The following is a 23606-nucleotide window of genomic DNA, read 5'->3' as shown; positions in this document are numbered from 1 at the left end:
TCTTAGGGCTGAGAGATGACAATGTAATAACTGGCACAGATTATTCCCATTTCACAGATGAGGAAACTGAGGCACAGAGATTCAGTCACTTGTGTGAGATTAAAGGACTATCTAGAGCAGAGTCAGGGTTTGATCCCAGGTGACCTGGCCCCAGAGCCCTTACCCTTAACCACTCTGCCAAAATGTTGAATGAGTGAACGAGCGGACCCTCAAATAATGCTTAGCCAAGTGCTGAGCCATGGCTTCCTACAGGTGTGAGGGACCCCCACCCCACCCCCACCATACCTGACCACTTCCTTATCTCCCTGCCAGGTCATTCACTGGAACTCCCCCAAGAAGCTCCGGGTGAAGAACAAGCATGTGGAGTTTTTTCGCAACCTCTACCTGACCTTCCTGGAGTATGACGGCAATCTTTTGAGGCGGGAACTGTTTGGCTGCCCCAGTGAGGCTGATGTCAACAGTGAAAACGTAAGTGGCTCACAAGGCTGGACAGGGAAGGGGCGGCTTCTCTGCTCATCCATCAAGGACCTCCCCCATGCCAGGCTCTATGTCAGGCTCATGGCAGGACCTAGATGAGCACAATGCCATCGGTGCCCAGGGTCCACCATCTAGTGGGGGAGAGAGGTACATCAGTGGGTCCTTTGCATGCTCATCACTGTGGATGCAGACAGGGTATGTTTGGTCCAGACGAGGTGAAGTCAGAAGTGAGCTTCCAAGCAGAGGAAACAGAATGAAAAAAACCACCAGTGAAAGGAAAGATCAAGTGTCTCTCATAGCCAGGAAATGCCAGCGTTTTTGTGGACATGATATCCACATGGGAGACCCAGGATTCAGTGTAGTCAGTGCAAGGGGAAACACAAAAAGAGCTTTTCACGAGTAACTGGCTCCTTTAGGGTGAGCATGGGTGAAGACAGTGTTAGGTAGGTACTAAGTCACCGCTATAGCTACAGTCTACTATAGCTATTCCTGTTTCTCTGTTTGTTCACCACTTATAATTTGTTCACATGCTGTATCTCATTTGATGTTCCTAGAAACCCAATTTTTTTTTTTTTTTTTTTTTTTGACAGAGTTTCACTCTGTCACCCAGGCTGGAGTGCAGTGGCATGATCTCGGCTCACTGCAACCTCTGCCTCCCAGGTTCAAGCGATTCTTCCGCCTCAGCCTCCCAAGTAGTTGGGATTACAGGCATGCACCACCACACCCAGCTAATTTTTTGTATTTTTAGTAGAGACAGGGTGTCACTGTGTTAGCCAGGATGGTCTCAGTCTCCTGACCTCGTGATCCGCCTGCCTCGGCCTGCCGAAGTGCTGGAATTACAGTTGTGAGCCACCGCGCCCAGCCGAAACCCACTTTTTAGAGTTGAGTAAATTGAGGCACAGAGAGATTAGGCAGGTTGCCCATGGTCCCACAGGAAACAAGGAGCAACGTTGAGACTGGTTGTGAATTCTTAGGATATAGAGAAGAGGCACTTTAACAGAAAAAGCAGGGCATGGGGAGTCAGGCTGACCTGGGTTTGGCTTTAATTCCTTCCAGTTACTACCTGTGTGATCTCAGATAAGTGACTCAACCTCTGTGCTTCATTTTCTTCAACTGTCAAATGGAGAATAAAAACTTCTGTGGGGCCAGGCACGGTGGCTCACGCCTGTAATCTCAGCACTTTGGGAGACTGAGGTGGGCGGATCACCTGAGGTCAGGAGTTCGAAACCAGCCTGGCTAACATGGTGAAACCCCATCTCTACTAGAAATAGAAAAATTAGCTGGGCGTGGTGGCAGGCACCTATAATTCCAGCTACTCGGGAGGCTGAGGTAGGAGAATTGCTTGAATCCGGGAGGCGGAGGTTGCAGTGAGCTGAGATCATGCCACTACGCTCCAGCCTGGGCAACAAAGTTAGACTCTGTCTCAAAAACAACAACAACAAACTTACATGGGATGTTTTGAGAGTAGCTGAAAAGTTGCATGCAAAGCACCTAGCTTGGTGTTGGTCCTGTGTTAGATGCATAGTCAATATTTGCACTCTGCTCTTTCCTTGACCCTTAGTATTAGACACAGAAAGAAGTACCTGGTTCATTCCTTTAGGCAGCAAACATTTACTGAGGACCTTCTACTTATTCTGCACACTGAGTATTCATAGGTGAAAAAGGACTTTGGTTCCTGATCTCATGATATTTATATTCTGGTGGAGGAGACACAGTTAATAACTAAACTCTCAGAAAACAATGATCAGCCAGTGGCAACCGCTACATAGCAATGTATTAGTGAGCAGCTCCGTTGGTTTAAGGATTTCTATGAGGAGGTGACATTTAGTCTAAAACCTAAATGACATGAACGAGCCTCCCATAGAAGAGCGAAGGGAGCACGTTCTAGGTAGAGGAAGTAGCTGGTGCATAGGCCCTGAGGCAGGACAGGTTCGGGGTGTGGAACAGAAGGATGGCCAGTGTGCCCAGGAGCTGGTGGGGAGGGAGGGCTCAGGTAGGCAGGAACCAGATTGGTAGGAGGTTGTATGTTGGGTTTCAGATTCAGAATTTTGATTTATTGTTGTTGTTGTTGTTGCTGTTTTTATAGTTATTTTTTATAGTTATTTTGGATGTAGTGAGAAATCTTTTAGGCTCCCAATGGCAGGGAAGGGCACCTATGGAAGGACCAGAGGCAGGTACTCGCCTGGCCTTTTATCAGGATGACCCTGGTCACAGTGCACCCCTGCTCTCTGTGACTGGGTCCCCAAGTCACAGTGGATCTCCACTGTCTCCGGCCCTTCTCCCCATCACCCTAGAGGCCTTCTCAGCATCTGCCCTCCTTTGCATCTGGTGATAAAGGAAAGAAAACCATTAAGCACTCGAACTCTTTCAGATTCTGGGAAGCACTTAGAGGCTCAACAAACACTGTTCTTTCAGTTTTTCCTTCGGTTCTCTTTGCTCACATCAGTATTTGTCATCATCAAGATTTGAGTGCCCATTCAGCACATTTTTCCAAACTTTAAATAGAAACTGTTCTCCTACCTCGTTTATTTCCCCCCTCCGTGGAGAAGGCTCCCATAAAAAGCCTTGCAGGATGAAGCTGTCAGTTAATCATCTGTATCGGTGCATTCCCGTGCCATGCTGCTGCTCAGTGTCATAAGAAATGAGACTCCTTTTATGAGTGACTCACCAGCTTTTCCTACCATCTCCTTCCCCTGGGGGGATCATCGAGGTGAAGAAGTCGTCGGTGGTCTTTCTCGGAATCCGTGACCATATTTATTTGCTCAGGAAGAATGCGTGAATGCTGGCCATCTGCCAGGAGCCATGTAGCTCACGAGGGTTGAACTTAGAGACTGAGCCCGCCCCTGTATGTAAGTGGCCTGCCACTTAACAACTCTTAGAAATGCCAACAGGAAGGGCCGTCCAGCCCCAGGAGGCCCATGAATGAGAGAGCAGCCTGCTCTAAGCAGTCACCGTGGCTGTCATCCCAGTCTGTCTCCCCTCTGTCCCTTGACCACTATGCATGGGCCGGCCTTCTACATTCCGGACTCACCATAGGGCCTTCGTGCTTACTGTTCCCACTGGCAGGAATACCCTGTCCCTCTGTGTTTAAATGTCTCAGCTGTGACATCACAGAAAGTTTCCAGTCCCCTACCCCCACACAAAGTAACCCATTTTAAGTCACTGTCTAGGACATGCTCTGTTTCTGTTTGGTGTTTTTTTGTTTTTGTTTTTGTTTTTTTTTGAGACGGAGTCTTGCTCTGTCACCAGGCTAGAGTGCAGTGGCGCGATCTCAGCTCACTGTAACCTCCGCCTCTCCGGTTCAAGCAATTCTCCTGCTTCAGCTTCCTGGGTAGCCGGGGCTACAGGTGCATGCCACCATGCCCAGCTAATTTTTGTATTTTTAGTAGACACGGGGTTTCACCATGTTGGCCAGGATGGTCTTGATCTCTTTCATGATCCACCTGCCTCAGCCTCCCAAAGTGCTGGAATTACAGGCATGAGCCACTGCGCCCGGCTTTTTTTTTTTTTTCAGACGGAATCTCGCACTGTCGCCCCGGCTGGAGTGCAGTGCCGCGATCTCTGCTCACGGCAACCTCTGCCTCCCAGATTCAAGCAATTCTCCTTGGCTCAGCCTCCCAAGTAGCTGGGATCAGAGGTGCCTGCCACCATGCCCAGCTAACTTTTTTTGTATTTTTAGTAGAGACAGGGTTTCACTGTGTTGGCCAGGCTGGTCTCGAACTCCTGACCTCAGGTGATCTACCCGCATTAGCATCCCAAAGTGCTGGGATTACAGGCATGAGCCACTGCACCCAGCCCCTGTTTTCTTTTTGTCAGAGCATCTACTCCTGTTTACAATTACCTGGTTCATATGTTCGTTTCCTGCGTTTTTTCATAAATGTAATACCAAAACATAAGACTCTTAAAGACTTTGTACTGTTCACCTCTGAGGTTCTCTGTCCTAGCATAGGATAGAACCAAGCACATAATAAGCACCTAATAAATATTTATTGAGTGAAAGTACTAAGTAAATTTAAGAAGTAAGAATGAAGTACCACCAGGTAAAGGGAAGAGCAGATGAAGAAGTGAACTGTTAAAAGAGAACATGCTGGAAGTTCGTGTACCAGAGCACAGGCATGTTGGGGGAATGGCTAGGAACAAAGCTGACCAGGAGGTGCCCTGACTGTGCTGAGAAGCTTGGAGTTTCTCCTCAGGGCAGTGAGGAGCCACTGAAGGGTTTTAGTGATGGGCAGATTTATATTAGAGAAAAATCACTCAAGGTAGAGGATGAAATGAAAAAGACAAAACTGGAGGGACCACTTAAAGGACATTGCCCCGGCCGGGCGCAGTGGCTCATGCCTGTAATCCCAGCATTTTGGGAGGCTGAGGCAGGTGGATCACGAGGTCAGGAGATCGAGACCATCCTGGCTAACACGGTGAAACCCTGTCTCTCTAAAAATACAAAAAAATAGCCGAGCGTGGTGGTGGGCGCCTGTAGTCCCAGCTACTCAGGAGGCTGAGGCAGGAGAATGGCATGAACCCGGGAGGCGGAGCTTGCAGTGAGCCGAGATCATGCCACTGCACTCCAGCCTGGGTGACAGACTGAGACTCCATCTAAAAAAAAAAAAGGGGACATTGCCCCATCCCACATCCCAGGCAAAAACATGATGGATGGGGCTCTGATCTCTAGGACGGATGGGGCTCTCATCTCTAGGACAGTTGTGGTGGGAATGGAGAGAGCAGATGGATTGTTTTGTGGGTACTAAGAATATGAGAGCAGGTGCAGCTAGTACTCATAAGTCAAGACAAGCAGGTTCCTGTGCACTGCTCCAGCCCTGTTCCTCTGCTGGCTGGGGCTGGGGCTGGAGCTGGGGCAAAGAGAGAGTCTGTAAACATTGCACTCCCGAACCACAGCTCTGTAGGGAGTTTACCACCTGGTCCTCCGTAGCATGTCAAGTGTTATCTGCAGACACAACCAGAGGGAAAGGGTATGATCTTGGATCCAGCCCAAAGCCTATGCTCCCAGCTCTGTGGGAAGAGGTCATTAGAGCTGTGATAAGTGCACAGATGGTGGTGAGTCTGAAAGAAACCAAGTCAGGAACCTCTTCTTTGGACTTGAGATCCTAGATGGGAGCAGGCTCTGATGGCAATGGCTAAGTGACTTAAGGCTCCTTACATCCACTGTATTAGTCCATTTTCACGCTGCTGATAAAGACATACCTGAGACAGGGTAATTTATAAAGGAAAGAAGTTTAATTGACTCACAGTTCCACATGGCTGGGGAGGCCTCACAATCATGGCGGAAGAGCAAGGGACTTCTTACACAGTGGCAGGCAAGAGAGAGAATGAGTACCAAGTGAAAGGGGTTTCCCCTTATAAAACCATCAGATCTCATGAGACTTATTCACTACCATGGGAACAGTATGGGGGGACCCTGCCCCCATGATTCAGTTAACTCCCACTGTGTGCCTCCCACAACATGTAGGAATTATGGGAGCTACAATTCAAGATGAGATTTGGGTGGGGACACAGCCAAACCATATCATCCACCCAGTTGATAATTCACTTAGTCGCCAGACACAGGGCTAGTGTTCCAGCAGGCAGCATTGCAGATTAAAGCTCGGCTCTTGCAGTGACTGTTGAGTGAGGGATACAGACAAGCAGAGGATTACTAAGTAGTGCGGTTAGTGCCAGAATAGTGGTAGTGCTTTGAGAGCACACAGGAAGGGCATTTTACACAACTAGGGAGAGAAGGTGCATCAAGGAAGACTTCCTGAAGGAGGTGAGATTTAAAGGATGAATAAGTAGGAGTGAAGGAGTCTGAAGGGTAAACTTAGTGGGAGGGAGGGAGGGAGCAACATGAGCACTGGAGACCAGGAGCCAACACAAGCATGATCACTCGAGGACCTGCTGGGAGCTGAGAGTCAAATGAAGTCAGTGTGAGAACTATAAAAATGTCTGCACAGGCCAGGTGTGGTGGCTCACGCCAGTAATCCCAGCACTTTGGGAGGCCGAGGCGGGCAGATCACCTGAGGTCAGGAGTTCGAGAACAGCCTGGCTAACATGGTGTAACCCCGTCTCTACTAATAAAGTACAAAAAGTAGCTGGGCATGGTGGCGCGTGTCTGTAATCCCAGCTACTCGGGAGGCTGAGACAGGAGAATCGCTTGAATCTGGGAGGCGGAGGAAGCAGTGAGCCAAAGTCATGCCATCGCACTCCAGCCTGGGCAACAAGAGCAAGACTCCGTCAAAAAAAAAAAAAGAGAGAGAGAAAAGAGAAAGAGAAAGAAAGAGCTGCACAAGTTAATTTTTGCATTATTTTAATTTTTTCACTGGGAAATTGATAATGACAATAAGAGTATGAGCTCTCTGATAATCTGAATCGCTCATTTAATAGACACATGACCTCAGAGAAGTCACCTAAATGCTCTGAGCCTCGAGTTTACCATCTGAGAAATGGGAGCATGACACCATTGCCATGGGGTTTTATGGACAATTGAAGGCCAAAAAAGGACTTGGCACCAGGAACACAGTGGGCCTTGGGATGAGTTTCTTCACAGACCCCAATGCCTGACCCGTGTGATCATAATCCACTGTTCCACACATAGGCTTTAGGTTTTATTAGCAACTCTGGTAAAAAGACGTAGCAGAGTAGGGAACCTGTAGAGTCTTTGAGAAATCTGTCTGTAACGCATGTGAGAGGGTGTCACATTTGCTCTAAGTCAAACAATCCCAAGTATCCCCACTAATTCAGAAACTCAGGGTAGGAAGAAGAGGCTATTTGGTTTGCCTTGCTGCCAGAATAAAAATAAGGACATCTAGTCAGGGATGTAATTCTTCATCAAGGAGCCAAGACGTGAGGGGCAGAGCCCCATTTCAGAGCCACTGGTTGGGCTACTTGCTGTAGGACAAGACAGTTTGATTTGCAAGAGAACAGGCTCCCCCAGTGCTATGGAATGACAGTAGCTAATTGGCCACAGCCACTTGTCTCTCATAGTTTGGGCATCTCTCCGTGGAACTTGTAAATTCTTTATGTAGTGCGGTAAGCATTTGGTAAGCATTGGTTATTATGAGTTGATTGATTGACATAGGGATGGAGGCTAGAATTCTATACCTTAGCATTTCTCTCCCTTTTCCTCAACAACCCAGCCCCTCAAGAATATCCAAGAAATGGCAGGATGCGGTAGCTCATGCCTGTAATCCTTGCACTTTTGGAGGCAGAGGCACAAGGATTGTTTGAGCCCAGAAGTTGAAGGTTGAAGTGAGCTATGATCGATCCACTATACTCCAGCCTGTGTGATGGAGCGAAACCCAGTCCCTAAAATTAAATTAAATTAAATTAAATTAAATTAAATTAAATTTATAAAAGAATATCCAAGAAACCCCGGGACTCTCCCAGAACATAGTTGGATAATCAGAGCTATTCTCTACTGTTTTATCTATTCAGAATCCTTCCACAGTATCCCTAATAGGCTTGCATCTGGCTTCTGCTGGAATCCTCCCAAAGACAGGGAGCTCACCACCTTCCAAGGCAGCTTACTCTGCTATTGGAAAGCTCCAGATGCTAAACTGTTCTACCTCATGTTGTGCTGAAATACTCCCCTCTGTAAAGAACCCACTGATCTGAGCCCTGTCCTCTGGAGTCTAGGTTTTGTTGTGTTTTTTTTTTTTTTTTTTAATGAAACATAAGGAAATAAGGATCCTTCCACCTCCCTAGTACCTGACAGCCCAGAAGCTAGCATAGAAAGTTTCCATTCAGTTTGCTATTTAGAAACATATGATGCTCCCTAAGTATCGTATTTGTAGGGTGATGCTTTATCATCAAGAGGGTCTTACTCCACCTAAGGGAATTTCCAACTAAAGGAACCTCATCTTTTTAAATGCAAAAACCATCAAAATAGATGGGTTTTAACCAATTTGGACAGGAAACTTGCTGCTAAAGTGTATGCCCTTCCTTTAGTAGGCAAATACTAAACTCAGTTTAGTATTAAACTAAGTTTACAATATTTGATGACTACAGTTGCATTGAAAAGGCTGGAGGAGGTGGGGGGGTTGGCCAGAGGAGGAAAGACACTGTTTATCATGGCAGAAAATGGCCCCAGACTATTCACTGCTTATTCTGTGGATTCCTTTCTGACAGCTGTCACTTTCTGCTTATCAGCTTCAGAAAAACCCTTTCTGGGCTCGCCTCCTTGTTCCTTCTTTCCAAGGCAGCCAACGCCCCCTTCCCCCCATAAAAAAAAACCCACAAAGGTATTTAATTTAGAAAAACTGATGGTAAAAGAATGATCTGTTGTTGTGTTAAAAGCTAGATTATGAAACATACCAAACATCCACAAACTACAAAAAAAAAAAAATACACTGGACACCAATGAATTTTTGAGTATATATGGAATTGTAAGTCAACAGCCAGTGTCTCCATCCCCTGCCCACAGCAGACATCACTAATTGATGACTGCATTATTCACCCATGCCCAACTTCTTTATCCTCCTCAAAACAGCACTCTGAGTAATCAGTATTGGTCTCCTAGCCTCCTAGTGATAGCAGGGAACCAAAGCCCACTGGGTATCCCTACTATAGGTATTGGTCATTCTGGTCTCTACTGCATGAGCACAGCTCTTTGTGCTGTTCTAAGAGCTTCCTCTGCTTGCTTCTAGCTTTTGGGAATTGGAAATTTTCTGCAGGGGAAGAAAGAGAAAGGGAAATACAACTTTAATCTTCACCACAAAGGGAGGGAGTCATTATGAGTCACATTTCACAGACAAGGAAAGGAGGGCTTCAAAGAAATGATTTACTTGTTCAAGGCCACACAACTCCTCAGTGCTGGGGCCGAGATTAGAAACCAGGTCTACCTAACTCTAAAGCCACAAGACAAGGAAGTGCTTCCCAAATGGATGTAGCTATGTATGTCATATTAATGTAATAGTAAGTTACATTATTACATATATCCAGGTTATTCCACAATTCTCCTAGTTGTTATGTGGATACAGTTTTCTTACTCTTTCGCTAACCCTTCAGGGTAGTTCCTGTTATCTCCTTTTTTATTATTTATTTGTTTTATTTTATTATTATTATTATTATTTTGAGACAGAGTCTCGCTCTGTCTCCCAGGCTAGAGTGCAGTGGCGCAATCTCGGCTCACTGCAACCTCCGCCTCCCGGGTTCAAGCAATTCTCTGCCTCAGCCTCCCGAGTAGCTGGGATTACAGGCGCCTGCCACCATGCCTGGCTTATTTTTGTATTTTTAATAGAGATGGGGTTTCACCATCTCGGCCAGGCTGGTCTTGAACTCCTGACCTCGTGATCCACCCACCTCGGCCTCCCGAAGTGCTGGGATTACAGGCGTGAGCCACTGCTGTTATCTCCATTTTATACAGAAGGAAATAGAAGCTCAGAGAGGTGAATCCATAGAACAAGTTAGTGGCAGAGCTGAAGCCGGTATCAAGCCCTGATTCATAGTCGAGTGGTCTCTCTACGACTATTTAAAATACTCCTCTATCTAAAATTGCAGTGCCTGTCCCATACCCCAGCACTCCCTCTCTCCAGGGCTCCTTCATTTTTCTCCATAGTACTAATGTATTCATGACTTATTTATTTTTGTTGATTATGTCTCTACCCACTAGAATGTAAGCTCTGTGACTACAGGGCTTTTTATCTGTTTTATTCATCAGTACATCTTCATTAAAGAGTGCCTGGCACCGGATCCATGCTCAATAAGTCTTGTTGAACAAATGAACTATAACAAGTCCTTTTCTTGAAGCATTTGTGGTGTGCCAGAAACATCCCTCCACTTGGACTCAGAAAATTTGGCCCAAGCTGGGCATAGTGCCTCATACCTGTAATCCCAGCACTTTGATAGGTTAAGGCAGGAAGATCACTTGAGCCCCAGGAGTTTTAGACCAACCCAGGCACCATAGTGAGACCTCGTCTCTATGAAAAATAAGCAAACCACACATGCCTGTGATCCTAGCTACTCAGGAGGTTGTGGTGGGAGGATCACTTGAGCCTGGGGGGTCGAGGCTGCAGTGAGTCGAGACGGCACCACCACACTCTAGCCTGAGCAACAGAACAAGACCCTGTGGCCCTAGACCAGATCTATGACTTTAGGCATAACTCTAGCCTTACATGAACCTCGGTTTTCCCATCTGTAAAATGGTCAGTAAATGCACCCACACCAGGCTATTTGAGGAGAGTTAAAGGGGTTAAAGTGCTGCACCATCTAGGCAGTTATTGTTATGAGTATTTTCCAGAAAGCTTGTCTTGGATACCCACTCTCTCAACTGCTGGGAGATCACTGCCTCACCTCTGAAATGAAGAAGGCTTCCATGCTTAACTCTCTCACGCTATGAAGGTGACAGGCCACTTCCAAGGCCACGTTCCCTGACACTAAGCCCACTAAGAGGAAAAGACAACAGCATCACCTCAACTAGAAGTTAAAAATAAGACACATATAAACAGATTCTATAACATTTTATGGCATCACCCTGCCAGGCAATGCCAAGAAACAGATGGCTCTGTGGAAACAGCTGTATCTCAGAAAAACCCCGGAGAAAGCCCAGAACGCATTCCTGCTCTCACGTGCGAGCCGCATGTTGCCAACTCTTCAGTCACGCAGCAGGCAGCAGAGCCTAGGATGGACAGACCCAAAACCCTAAGACAGGCTAGGCTACTCAAGGCCAGTCTCCAGGGACCCTCCAGGAAAGTGTTAAGCTCCAGAGAGAGGGGGCGAAGGGAAGAGGAGCTGTGGCATCAAGAGACTCAGTGGATACAAGTCTGGGCCACGGTTTCCCCTTGTGGCCTGGCTGCTTTGATCCTGTTCAGCTGCAACTTACAAAGAGCCGTGTTTGACCCCTCTAGGCACTGGTTGTCATCTCGCTGCACTTGCCAGGTGTTCGGCCCACCCTTGTCTATAAAGCAGCTCCCTCCCTTCCTCTCCTTTCTACCAGATCTCCCTTTCTCAAGTAGCATCTTTTACTTGTACAGTAGGTAAGAAGGCAGCTCTGGAATGAGGCTGCCTCATGTGAAATCCCAGCTGGACTGCCAGCTGTGGGATTCCAGGTGATCTGCTTAAACTCCCTGCACCTCAGTTTTCTCATCTGTGAGATGGAAATCAGTTATTCCTATCTGATAGACTTAAGAGGAATCAATAAGGTAAGACAGGGCCAGGAGCTTAGAACAATGTGGCAGTTGGCAAAGGCCCCCTAAAATTAAGGTTTGTGTTATGATTGCCCTGTGTTTGTAATTAGTGACTGGCTTCATTGCCTCTCCTTCTAGACCATAGGAATAATATAAGTGCAGAATAAGGAGCTCATTCCCCATTCCTAGCACAAGACTTGGCATAAAATAAGAGCCTATGAATTGTATGTGACGCGTGAATTAATACTGATAACTGGGAGGGAGGAGAGCAAGCCTTTTTCTTATCTCCTCCAAGTCGAGGTCAGGGCTGGGCAGACCCTCTCTGAACCTTCACTCAGCAGTCCTGAATGCAGCCCCCTACCTCCCTGCAAAAGAATGAAAATGGACTCATAGTTTGGTTTCCTTAGTAAAAAATGCTTTGGGTTCCTGGAACTTGATTAATACACACAGCCGACAACGAGGGAGGTTGTGAGCTTTTTCTGCCTGTCTGTGTGGCTTAATATGATGTAACTGCTTTGTAGAAACCCCAGGGACAAGCTCTGGGTTAGGTTTCAGGAAACCAGAGTTGGAGCCCCAGCTTCTCTGAGCACCTTGGGCCCTCATCTGTCAACTGAGGGCCCTAAGGGCAGCCTTGCCTGTCTCATGCAAGCATTGGGGAGGAGTAAAAATGAAATAGTGGATACGAAGCCACCAAAAAGTGAAAGCAAGTTGAAAGTGCAAAGCAATGTGCTTCAGTGGTAATTTCCCCATCAGTGATTTCACCCATTGCCCCAAGACATCAGAAGGAGGGGTGTCACAGGAAGAAAAAAATGGGGCCTCCCAGACTCCTTAATTGGTCTATTGTACTATGTCTCCATCACTTACAGGCTACAAGCTTTCAAATGTCCCTGTTAGTCAAGGTAGCACAAGCAGCTGTAATGTGGCTCAACCTGCCGGAAGTTGATTACTTGCAGAAAGTCCAAATGGGTGTTCATGATTGACAGGTAGCTTTTCTGCAGGTTGAAGGACCCAGGCTCCTTTTGTCTTGTGGCTCTGCCCTCCACAGAACCCCAGCCTGCTCTATAGGAGTCTCTTGCTCTGACTGTCAGCCAAGAAAAGAAGGTGAATAAAATTTGTTCCTGAGCAAGGCTTCAGAGTGGTGCCTGTACTAGCCAGAGCCTTTCCACACTCCAATGGCCAGAGCTGTATCACAGAGTTATTCTTAACTGCAAGGAGGCTGGAGATACAGTCTAGCTCTGTGCCCAGGAAGAGAGGAGAATATGGATATTGGTGAGCACAGGATGTTTCTGCCACCACATGAAATATATGTGTTGAGTCCTCTGCAGTCATAGAATTGTTTAGTGTTAGAACTAGAAAGAAGCCCAGAGGCTGACCAACTAGGCATTCTAGTGACTTGGTTACCTGCAAGAATTCAGAGGAAATACACCTGGGTTTGAATCTCAGCTACTCTGTTCATGCACTGTATAACCTTAAGCAATGGCTAAACCTTTCAGATGATGGATGTCTTCTTCTACTAAAGAGGACTAAGAGTGGTTCCTAATCTATAGAGTTGATGTGAGTCTTACATGCGAAAGAACCTGCAAAGCTCTCCCCACTTTACCTGACCCAGTGAGTGCGTGATCCTTGAGAGTCACTTTAGGAAGCCCAAACCCTTTGTCTTACTAATTCAGAGACATGACTTGCTCAAGGTCACATAGAAAATGAGTGTCAGAGATATCAGGTCTCACTTTTCAGTTATTCCCATAATCTCACTCCTTAGTTTGCGCAACTGTGAACAGAAGTCTCTAAGGCCAGAGCACAGGATGCACTTGTACTCCCTCTAGATCCTCGGGCATAACCAGCCATCATTTCCAGCAGCTCAAAAGGTCAGTCTAGGCCACTGTCCTTAAAGATGAGGAGAAATAAATGCAAACTGCCTAACGGGCCATTTTCCCTTGAGTCCAAATCTTCCTCTGCCTCAGCTGGCTGCCCAAAGAAGCAATTTAGCAAATGCATTTTATCTCAGGAGAAATCTGTCTTTTGTTTCTGTGCCTCCCTTGTCAGAAGCCCTCTGTTCCCTGTGGCAGTGGCTGGAGAGCAGTGTACAGTAGCATTCAGACCCTGTTAATGAAATACTCCCTCCGGCTCCATGGCTCTCCAGAGAAATTACCCAAACCCTGGGTGAAAAGGAGGCAGGTTTTGTTTTTGGTTTTTTTGTTGTTTGTTTTTTCGGGGGGTTGTTTGTTTTTGGTTTTTTATTGTTTTTGTTTTTGTTTTTTTTGCTTTTTTTTTTTTTTTTTTTGAGATGGAGTCTTGGTCTGTTGCCCAGACTGGAGTGCAGTGGCATGATCTCAGCTCACTGCAACCTCCACCTCCTGGGTTCAAGCTGTTCTGCCTCAGCCTCCTGAGTAGCTGGGATTACAGGCACCCACCACCACACCCGGCTAACTTTTGTATTTTTAGTAGAGACGGGGTTTCCCCACGTTGGCCAGGCTGGTCTCGAACTCCCGACCTCAGGTGATCTGCCCGCCTCGTTTTCCCAAAGTATTGGGATTACAGGCGTGAGCCGCCGCATCTGGCCAAGGAGGCAGTTTCTAAACTGCTAGAGTCTCCCCATTGAGATAACATTAGCCACGCAGTCAGGAATAAGCAAGCCTAAATTAGAATTTGAAAAGGTACATAATATAATCATAACCACATTGATTAGGTTTGGGTAGCACTTTACAGTTCACAAAGCACTTTTACATGCATTAGCTCATTTGAGAAAATTGCAGGGAATTAGTTAACTACAGAAAAGTTTAAGAAGCCAATAAAATTCATCTGTGAATCCACCACTCAGAAAATCTTTGTTAACATTATAATGTGTTCCCTTCTATTTTTGAGTGGGTTTTTCTTTTTCCTTTCGTCTTTTTCCTGCATTGGGACCACAGTTTATTATGGCCTGCTTCGTTCATGGAACATTGTATCTTCCACCATCTCATTTGATTCTCACCTCCATTCCCTGGGAAGAAGTAATTGTGTTGTGAAATGTCCCTGGTTGGAAGTCCGAAGACTGGATTCCCATCCTGGACTTCTTCTCGCTCACTGAAGCAGATTACTGAAAGCTCCTGAGCCTTAGTTTCCTCCTTTGTACAACAGATATGTGTGCTGAAGGATTAAATTGATGAAGCAATGCACCTGAAAACATTTAGCATTGCGCCAGTCACATAGTAGGTACCCAGTTAGTATTAGCTGGATCAAGGTGCAAAGCACCATGTAGAGGAGAAATGAACATGCAAGTTCAAGGATGACATCTGGTTGGCCCAGAGTCCTGTGGACAGGTATGTCTGACAGCATACCTGACTTTCTTTCTTTCCTGTTTTGTTTTTTTGTTTTTTTTTTTTTGTTGTTGTTGTTGTTGTTGTTGTTTGAGACAGAGCCTCACTCTGTCACCCAGGCTGGAGTGCAATGGCACGATCTCGGCTCACTGCAACCATCCCCTCCCAGGTTCAAACGATTCTCCTGCCTCAGCCTCCCAAGTAGCTGGGATTACAGGCACACGCCACTGCACCCAGCTAATTTTTTGTATTTTTAGTAGAGACGGGGTTTCACCGTGTTAGCCAGGATGGTCTCGATCTCCTGATCTCATGATCCGCCTTCCTTGGCCTCCCAAAGTGCTGGGATTACAGGCATGAGCCATGGTGCCCAGCCACCTGACTTTTTGTCTATAATACCCGCTGTGGTTGGTAAATGACAGTATTCCCTAGATAATATCCTTTAAGCACTGCAGCAAGGGCTGCAAGTGAGCTTGGGATGTGGATGCCAGCGAATCCCATTATTGGTACCATGGAGTTCAGAGCTGGAGGTGGCCTCTTCCCCAGGACTGCCCTAGTCTATCCCACTAGGGCACGGTGTACTTTGGAAGTCCTGGGAGCACCTCTGTTGACCAGTACTCCCTCTCCTGACATGCAGGGGCTGAGCACATCCAACAGAGGCTTGCTGAACATCCAAGATGGATCACATCAGCCACACAGTCAGCAACAAGCAAGCCTAGATTAGGATTTGAAAAGTACATGATATAATCATAACCACATTGCTTAAGTTTCTACAGCACTTTAGAGTTTACAAAACACTTTACATGCATTAGCTCATTTGAGAAAAATGCAGGGAATTAATTAACTACAGAAAAGTATAAAGAAGCCAATAAAATTCATCTGTGAATCCACCACTCAGAAAATCTTTGTTAACGTTTGATATAGAACCTGGATATTGCTAGGTTCAGATGGTTCAGAAATGAAGGGGATACAGCTCCTGCTGTTAGGAACTCACCATATAGATGCTTTTTAGAAAGTGGTTCCTGGAGCCATTTACCTGGGAATGTCTTTTTCCCCAACTCAAGGGTATGTACCTGTGTGAGAATATAAAGAGGAGAGGCCAGACGCAGTAGCTCATGCCTGTAATCCCAGCACTTTGGGAGGCTGAGGCAGGTGGATCACCTGAGGTCAGGAGTTCAAGACCAGCCTGGCCAACATGGTGAAACTCTGTCTCTACTAAAAATACAAAAATTAGCTGGGCGTGTTGGTGTGCACCTGTAATCCCAGCTACTAGGGAGGCTGAGGCAGGAGAATCACTTGAACCCGGGAGGCAGAGGTTTCAGTGAGCCGAGATCATGCCACTGCACTCCAACCTGGGAGACCGAGTGAGACTCCATCTCAATCAATCAACCAGTCAGTCAATGAAGGGGATGAGAAACCCCCATACACGCATGTGTTTCTCATTCTCCACTCACTAATGCCCATTTTCACATGGTGAGGACCAGCTACTTGTCTGAAGCCTCATCAAAGAAGGACCCATTTCTCCACACACATTTGCCTACCCACGCTCATACCCACACATCCACACACATTTCCACTCTCCTCTTCATTGAACTGAAAGCCATTCATTCTTCTGAACATATTAAAACAGAAACCAAAACCAGAGAAAAAAAAAGCCAACCCTGCTCTTGCGAAGAATTTTGTAGGTGTTTAGTCTCCAGTGGAGGATAATTTCTTGTGCTCTTCTGCAGTGTGGGTAAGGGAGTTTAGGAGCATAGCGGTTGGTTACGTTTTCTCCCAGGAGGCAACATTATGGTTTATAGCCAAATTTTAGGCCCTCAAGAGGAAAGCCAGGGGGACTCTCTCTAATATTTATGAATCAGAAGGGCCACCCTGGCTCATCCAGCCCCTGCCATCCCTGCCCACCAGGACCTTGCCATACAGTCTCCTTCAGGTGAGATTTGAGGACAAAAAGTGTCCACATAGGTGTCTTCAGGGGCCCAGGTGTTTCCCTTTCCTGTGATAATCCCTATGATAATAGGTGACATCTGTTGAATGTTTTCTTCATTCTGTTGCTGTTTTCTCTTCATGCAGCATCTTTCAGAATCCTTCTATAACCTTCTGGGGTAGTGAGTTTTGTCGTCCTCATTTTACAGCTGAGGACCCTGAAGCTCAGAAAGGTTAGGTCACTCACCCACTTAACTGAGATGATCCAGGCAGGAGTGGGTTAGAACCAGTAACCTTAGCCACTGCGCTGCATCTGCATCTTTACATGAGGCCAAGCAGGCGTCTTTCCTGAAGCAGCAGCATGGTGGTGGAGGGGCACAGACCCAGGTTTGACACCTCTACCCTTCTCAACTATCAGATGAGGCTGCCAGTGACTCACCAGGGGCTCTGGGGAGGAGAGGAAATCACCTGTACCCAGCACCTTACGTGGAGCTTGGCACATGCTTGTTTGCTCTCCAAAAGCTTTTCAGCTGTCACAGACCCTTGGATGCAAATATTGAAGCACACCATGGGCTGAAGAATGGGCTTATTGATCACCTTCTGTGCATATAATTAGAGGACACAAAAGGAAAATTGAAAGGATAGTCTTAACTTCACAGTGATTACAGGTTTTTTGTATACAGCAAATATTTTTCAGGCATGCAACACATGATATTGAGCACCTGTCACAAGCCAGGCATGGTGCTCAGGACAATGGTAAAATGTCACAGTCTCACCGGGAAAGTTGCCCTTAAATAATTTCAGTTCAAGTTGACAAGTGCTTTAATGGAGTTACGAATTGAGTGCTCTTGGAGCGCAGAAAAGAAACGGATCGCTTCTACCCAGCAGGATCTGCAGAGGTATCACAGAGCAGGTGCCATCTCAGCTGAATCTTGAAAGGTAAATGGAAGGTGTTTTAGGTGGAGGAGAGTGGAGTGAAGTGAGGGAGGGCATTCCCGAGAGGGAAGAGCATGGCACGGAACAAAGTCATGGAGGTGTGAGGGAAAGGCAGGTTTGGGGAGCACAGAGACCAATGATGAGGCCACAGAGTGTGGGGGTGATGGGTCAGAGAGAGCAGCCCGTAATTGTCAACAAGGAAATCTGGATTTAATCATACAGGTCAGAAGGAAGCAGTGGGGTCATAGATCTTAGATGGAATGAGAATTTCAGCTTCCTTGTCTTTATATTGAACTGTTGGCATGGTGAGAATCTTCAAATAGGCAGGGACAGCAAATTGACTTGAAAAGCTGAATATCCCTAACTGAATCCTTTTAACAGTTAAAAATTTTAGAGATAGCTGACAGTGTCTCACAGATCATTGGATCTCAGCCAGTTTCCCAAGCTGCATTTGGAAATATTCAAGTACATTTGGAGCATCACAGGGCTGTCTGGAGAATGCTGTAAGCATTTGGTGGGCAGGAGCTCGGGAGGTTGATTGTCCTTCAATATGTGGGACAGGTTGCCATAATAAAAAAGTGCTCCCCACAAAATACCAATGGCACTCTATCAGTATCTATTGCTCAAAACCAGTAAGATCTCAGTGGCCTTCAAGAAGAAGTATTTATTGGCCGGGCGCGGTGGCTCATGCCTGTAATCTCAGCACTTTGGGAGGGTTGGGCAGGTGGACTGCCTGAGGTCAGGAGTTCAAGACCAGCCTGGCCAACATGGTGAAGCCCTGTCTCTACTAAAAATACAGAAAGTAGCCGGGTGTGGTGGTGAGCGCCTGTGATCCCAGCTACTCGGGAGGCTGAAGCCAGAGAATTACTTGAACCCAGGATGCAGAGGTTGCAGTGAGCTGAGATCGCGTCACTGCACTCCAGCCTGGGCAACAGAGCTAGGCTCTGTCTCAAAAAAAATAAGTAGTTATTTATTGAGGCAGCTGGGCTGGGCTGGCTTGCATGACTTGGGCAGTTGGGGAGGAGCTGCTCTGCCCCAGATGTCTCATCTTCCAGCAAGCTAGCCTCGGCATCTTCTCGTGGCATTGGTAGGGGTGCAAGAAACACTTTCTCTTAAGGTCTAGCCTCAAGACTGGGACAATATTACTTCCGCTGCTTTTTGTTAACAAAAGTACGTCATGATTCTAGCTCTTATTCAAGGCTAGAGAAATAAACTGTGCCTCTTTAGTAAGCACCACTGCAAAGGGCAAGGATATCTGGGGTGGCAGGGAGTGGGGGAGAGAGAAGGAACTGGAGCAATTAATGCCATCATCTTCCATAGCACACATCTTGAGAAATAACGCCATCAAGTAATCTGTCAAGGCAATGGTCTTAACAGGTACAAAGCTATACAGAAACAAGTTAATAGATTGTCTTGTCGACTGCTACACTGTTGATTTGGTGATTTAGAAAAGTACACCTTCTTGGAAAAACATTCTATGATATTCAGCTAGGTTGGTAACCCTTGCCATGTAAACTTTTGTCTGTATTCTATAGTGTGATAGACAAGGCTGATTTAACAGAAAAAAAAAAATGGAACCAGCCCTCCTGTGACCTTTGGCAAATTATCATTTTTTAAAAGTTGATTTTTATGGAAATACAGATTGCCTCCGACAAGTCCTCCTGTTTTTTTTTTTTTTTTTTTTTTTTTTGAGATGGAGTCTCGCTGTGTCGCCCAGGCTGGCGTACAGTGTTGCAATCTTGGCTCACTGCCACCTCTGCCCCCTGGGTTCAAGCAATTATCTGCCTCAGCCTCCCGAGTAGCTGGGATTAGAGGTGCCCACCACCACGTCCAGCTATTTTTTTTGTATTTTTAGTAGGGACAGGGTGTCACCATCTTGGCCAAGCTGGTCTTGAACTCCTGACCTCGTGATCCACCTGCCTCGGCCTCCCAAAGTGCTGGGTTACAGGCGTGAGCCACCACGCCTGGCCAAGTCCTCCCATTCTAAGTGCACAGTTTGTTGAATTTTCACGAAAGTGCACATCCATGTACCCATCGCTCCAGTCATGGTGGAGCAGGTTTCTGTCACTCCCAACCCTCTCTTGCCTCTTCCCAGGCTTCACTCCCCCACCCCACATGCCCAGGTCCAATTTTTGTCACTGTGGATTAGCTTTTTGCTAAGTTGTGTCACTTTTTAATTTCAGTTCTTCATCTGTAAAACATACATCATACCTGCCTGGTAGGGGTTCACATGAGACCGTGTCTGTTGGGCAGCTGCAGATTTGCACATCTGTGTATCTGCCTGTGCATATCTGAAATGTTATCTTCTTAGCTCCCTGTCAGCAGGTGTGCCTGCTCTTTTCACAAGTTGGTGAAGGAAGAGAGAAGTACAGCTAGTTAAACAACTTCTACAAGCAGATTAATGAAGTAAGACTTTCAGAGAGTTCAAAGAAAGAAAAGAGAAAAAAGTACGGGTGCCAACATTCTGATTAAACTTAGGTGAAATGAAAGGAAAAGAGTTTCTGTTTTGTTAATGTGCTAGTTTTGTTTTGTTTTGTTTTATTCCGAGACCTAGTACAAACATCGAAATCAGTACCTTTAGGGAGAGAAAAGCATCAGGTCATATGGAGGTCCTTGTCAGTTTTGAGCGTTTTCTTCTTTGGGCATTTTCCTGTGTTATTTTTATTTTTATTTATATTTATTTTATTATTATTATTATTATTATTATTATTATTATTATTATTATTTGAGATGGAGTCTCTGTCACCCAGGCTGGAGGGCACTGGTGTGATCTCGGCTCACTGCAACCTCTGCCTCCCGGGTTCAAGAGATTCTCCTGCCTCAGCCTCCTGAGTAGGTGGGATTACAGGTGTCTGCCACCATGCCCGTCTAATTTTTGTATTTTTTGTGGAGACGGGGTTTCCCCACATTGGCCAGGGTGGTCTCGAACTCCTGACCTCAGGTGATCCACCCACCTTGGCCTCCCAAAGTGCTGGGATTACAGGCATGAGCCACCGTGCCCAGCCCGTTTTCCCATGTTATTTGAAATTGTTATGCTAAGTTGTCTAGGAAAACATTTCTCATTTGTTTCTAAGGAGTTTATGGTTGGTTATATGTTTTTCAGTGAGCACCACCTTTGTTCTTAGCTAAGAGGGGAGTCATTTCTCAGGTGTTAAAGGCATCCTCTTTTTTTTGTTTTTTTTCTTTGTTTGTTTTTGTTTTGAAACAGGGTTTTGCTCTGTAGCCTAGGCTGGAGTGCAGTGGTGCCATCTCAGCTCACTGCAGCCTCCATGTCCCAGGCTCAGGTGATTCTCCCACGTCAGCCTCCTGAGTAGCACTACAGCCACACACCTCCATGCCCGGCTAATTTTTCTATTTTCAGTAGAGACGGGGTTTTGCCTTGTTGCCCAGGTTGGTCTCGAACTCTCAGGCTCAAGCGATCTGCTCGCCTCGGTCTCCCAAAGTGCTGGCATTACAGGTGTGAGCCACCACACCTGGTCCCCAGGCATCTGATTTTTACCATCACCTTTTTGAAATTAGATTAAGTTGCAGAGGGAAATAAAAGTGGTGATCCCTTCCATGTACGTCAGACCCATCAACAATGTCCTGATGGGTAATAAACTCAGGGGAGGGCAGGGCTCAAGGGGCAAGCTCATGGGCCCCCTGGGACCTCTTCTTCACGTGCCCAAGCCCTCTCTCCCACTCTGCAGCTCCAGAAGCAGCTGTCTGAGCTGGACGAAGACGACCTGTGCTATGAGTTCCGGCGAGAACGCTTCACTGTCCACCGCACCCACCTGTACTTCCTGCACTACGAGTATGAGCCTGCGGCAGACAGCACGGATGTCACCCTGGTCGCTCAGCTGTCCATGGACAGGTATGGCAGACAGCCTCACCCACCCCAGCCTCCTCACCGCGGCTCTTTGCATGGAGGATAGAGAATGGAGAAGGGTGTGCTCGCTTCCGCAGTGCATATGCTAAAATTGGAGGATGGAGCAGGAAGAGGTGGCGCATGGGCTTAGAATATTGAAGCCTGGGCCGGGCGCGGTGGCTCACACCTGTAATCCCAGCACTTTGGGAGGCCGAGGCAGGTGGATCACAAGGTCAGGAGTTCGAGACCAGCCTGGCCAACATGGTGAAAGCCCGTCTCTACTAAAAGTACAAAAATTAGCTGAGCATGATGGTGTGCGCCTATAATCCCAGCTACTGGGGAGGCTGAGGCAGGAGAATGGCTTGAACCCAAGAGGCAGGGGTTGCAGTGAGCCAAGATCGTGCCACTGCACTTCAGCCTGGGTGACAGAGCAAGACTCCATCTTAAAAAAAAGAAAAGAAAAAGAGTACTGATCAGGGTGAGCTGTGTCACATCCCTACCACCTCCCTAGCACCGAAAACCAAGGGCTCTTATCTTATCGTTGTCTGAGGATAGATGAAAGGATTGATTCTTAAGAAGTAGAGCCCTACTCGAATTACCTCAGGAAGAGGGACAGTGGGGAGACTGGAGCCACAATTGTGGCTGGAAAGCAACGCTGTTTCTTTTCCTTCTATGTGTATTGATGAAACAAACATCCATCAAGCATTTCCAGGCAGTACTGACATGAGCCCCGCCCTGATGTAGCTTACAGGCCAGTGCACTGCTTCTCAACCTTGTCCAGGGAGATTTAATCACCTCGGGAGTTGTATAACACATTCACGTCCAGGCTCCCTTGCAGAGCAGTTAAGTAAGGACCTTTGTAGGATAGAGCCCTTGGCATTGTTTTGTTTTAAGCTTATAACGTGTAGCCAGGGCTGAGAATATGGAGCTAGTCACATAAACAGCAATACACGCCTCCCGGGTTCATGCCATTCTTCTGCCTCAGCCTCCCACGTAGCTGGGACTACAGGCATCCGCCACCATGCTCGGCTAATTTTTTGTATTTTTAGTAGAGACGGGGTTTCACCGTGTTGGCCTGGATAGTCTTGATCTCCTGACCTCGTGATCCTCCCACCTCAGCCTCCCAAAGTGCTGAGATTACAGGTGTGAGCCACCACACCTGTCCTAATTTGTATATTTTTAAAAACATCTCTGGCTGCCAAGAAGTGAATGGATTTGAAGCCCCAAGGTCACTCAGCCAGTGCTACACGGCTTTTGTATACCTGGCCATTCCAGGTGCCCCTTCCCACCTTGTCTGACTGGCTTCTGCTTCAATTTACACATGGCCCACGGTGGCTGCCCTTGCCCCAACTCCCTCTCGTGTCATCCCCCCTCAGCTCCTACAATTAGGAAGGAAGTTTGATTCCTCATTCTGTCTTTTGAGCCACGTCAGAGATACCTATCCAGCCTGTGGGTGAGATTCCATGGGATTGTTCTAAGGATTAAATGAGCAAATGCCTGTACAGTGCCGAGAACAGTGCCTGGCACATAATAAGTGTTCCATAAATGCCAGGTGTTATTAGTCATGAGTGACTCAAGAACGGACAAACTGATGAAAGAACGAACACCTGGACGCAAAAACGTTTCCATAAAGGCACCTGAGAGCTCCAGGAAGTGAGAGGAACCTGGCGCTGGAGGCAACGTGGAATGATTCATGTTGAGGGTGGCTCAGGGAAGGGGATTCCTTGCTCTGTGAGTCCTGCCACATGCCAGCAAATGACCACACACATAATTCAATGGCTTCAGGGGCTGGCGGTCTCTTGGGGATTCACAGGCTCCAAAAGAACTTGCAGAAAGGCCACTGGGACTCCTGTGCACAGAGAACTTGCAGGTCCTAGCAGGTAACAGGTAAAGACAGCATGGGACAAAAGAGCAAGGGACAAGCATGGAGGCTCTAGCACCAGGTCCATGCTTGACCTGCTGTGAGGGCCCTAGCGAGCCCTGTCCCTTCTTGGGGCCACAGTTTTCTCATTG

At 46.9% G+C, this 23606-nt stretch overlaps 1 protein-coding gene across 4 annotated transcripts in view; it reads left to right on the top strand.

The window, feature by feature from the left end:
- Positions 1-23606, top strand: part of LARGE1 (LARGE xylosyl- and glucuronyltransferase 1) — a 657275-nt gene that overhangs the window by 588182 nt on the left and 45487 nt on the right. For all 4 annotated transcript variants that reach the window (XM_054469723.2, XM_054469722.2, XM_054469721.2 and 1 more), the window contains 2 exons: positions 313-468; positions 21436-21599. In XM_054469723.2, coding sequence (XP_054325698.2) covers positions 313-468; positions 21436-21599 — 320 coding nt within the window. The remainder of the gene's footprint in view (positions 1-312; positions 469-21435; positions 21600-23606) is intronic.

The sequence above is a fragment of the Pongo pygmaeus genome, chromosome 23 (genome assembly GCF_028885625.2).
Source record: "Pongo pygmaeus isolate AG05252 chromosome 23, NHGRI_mPonPyg2-v2.0_pri, whole genome shotgun sequence".
NCBI classification, from domain to species: Eukaryota; Metazoa; Chordata; class Mammalia; order Primates; family Hominidae; genus Pongo; species Pongo pygmaeus.
This window is presented reverse-complemented; position numbering and strand designations above follow the sequence as displayed.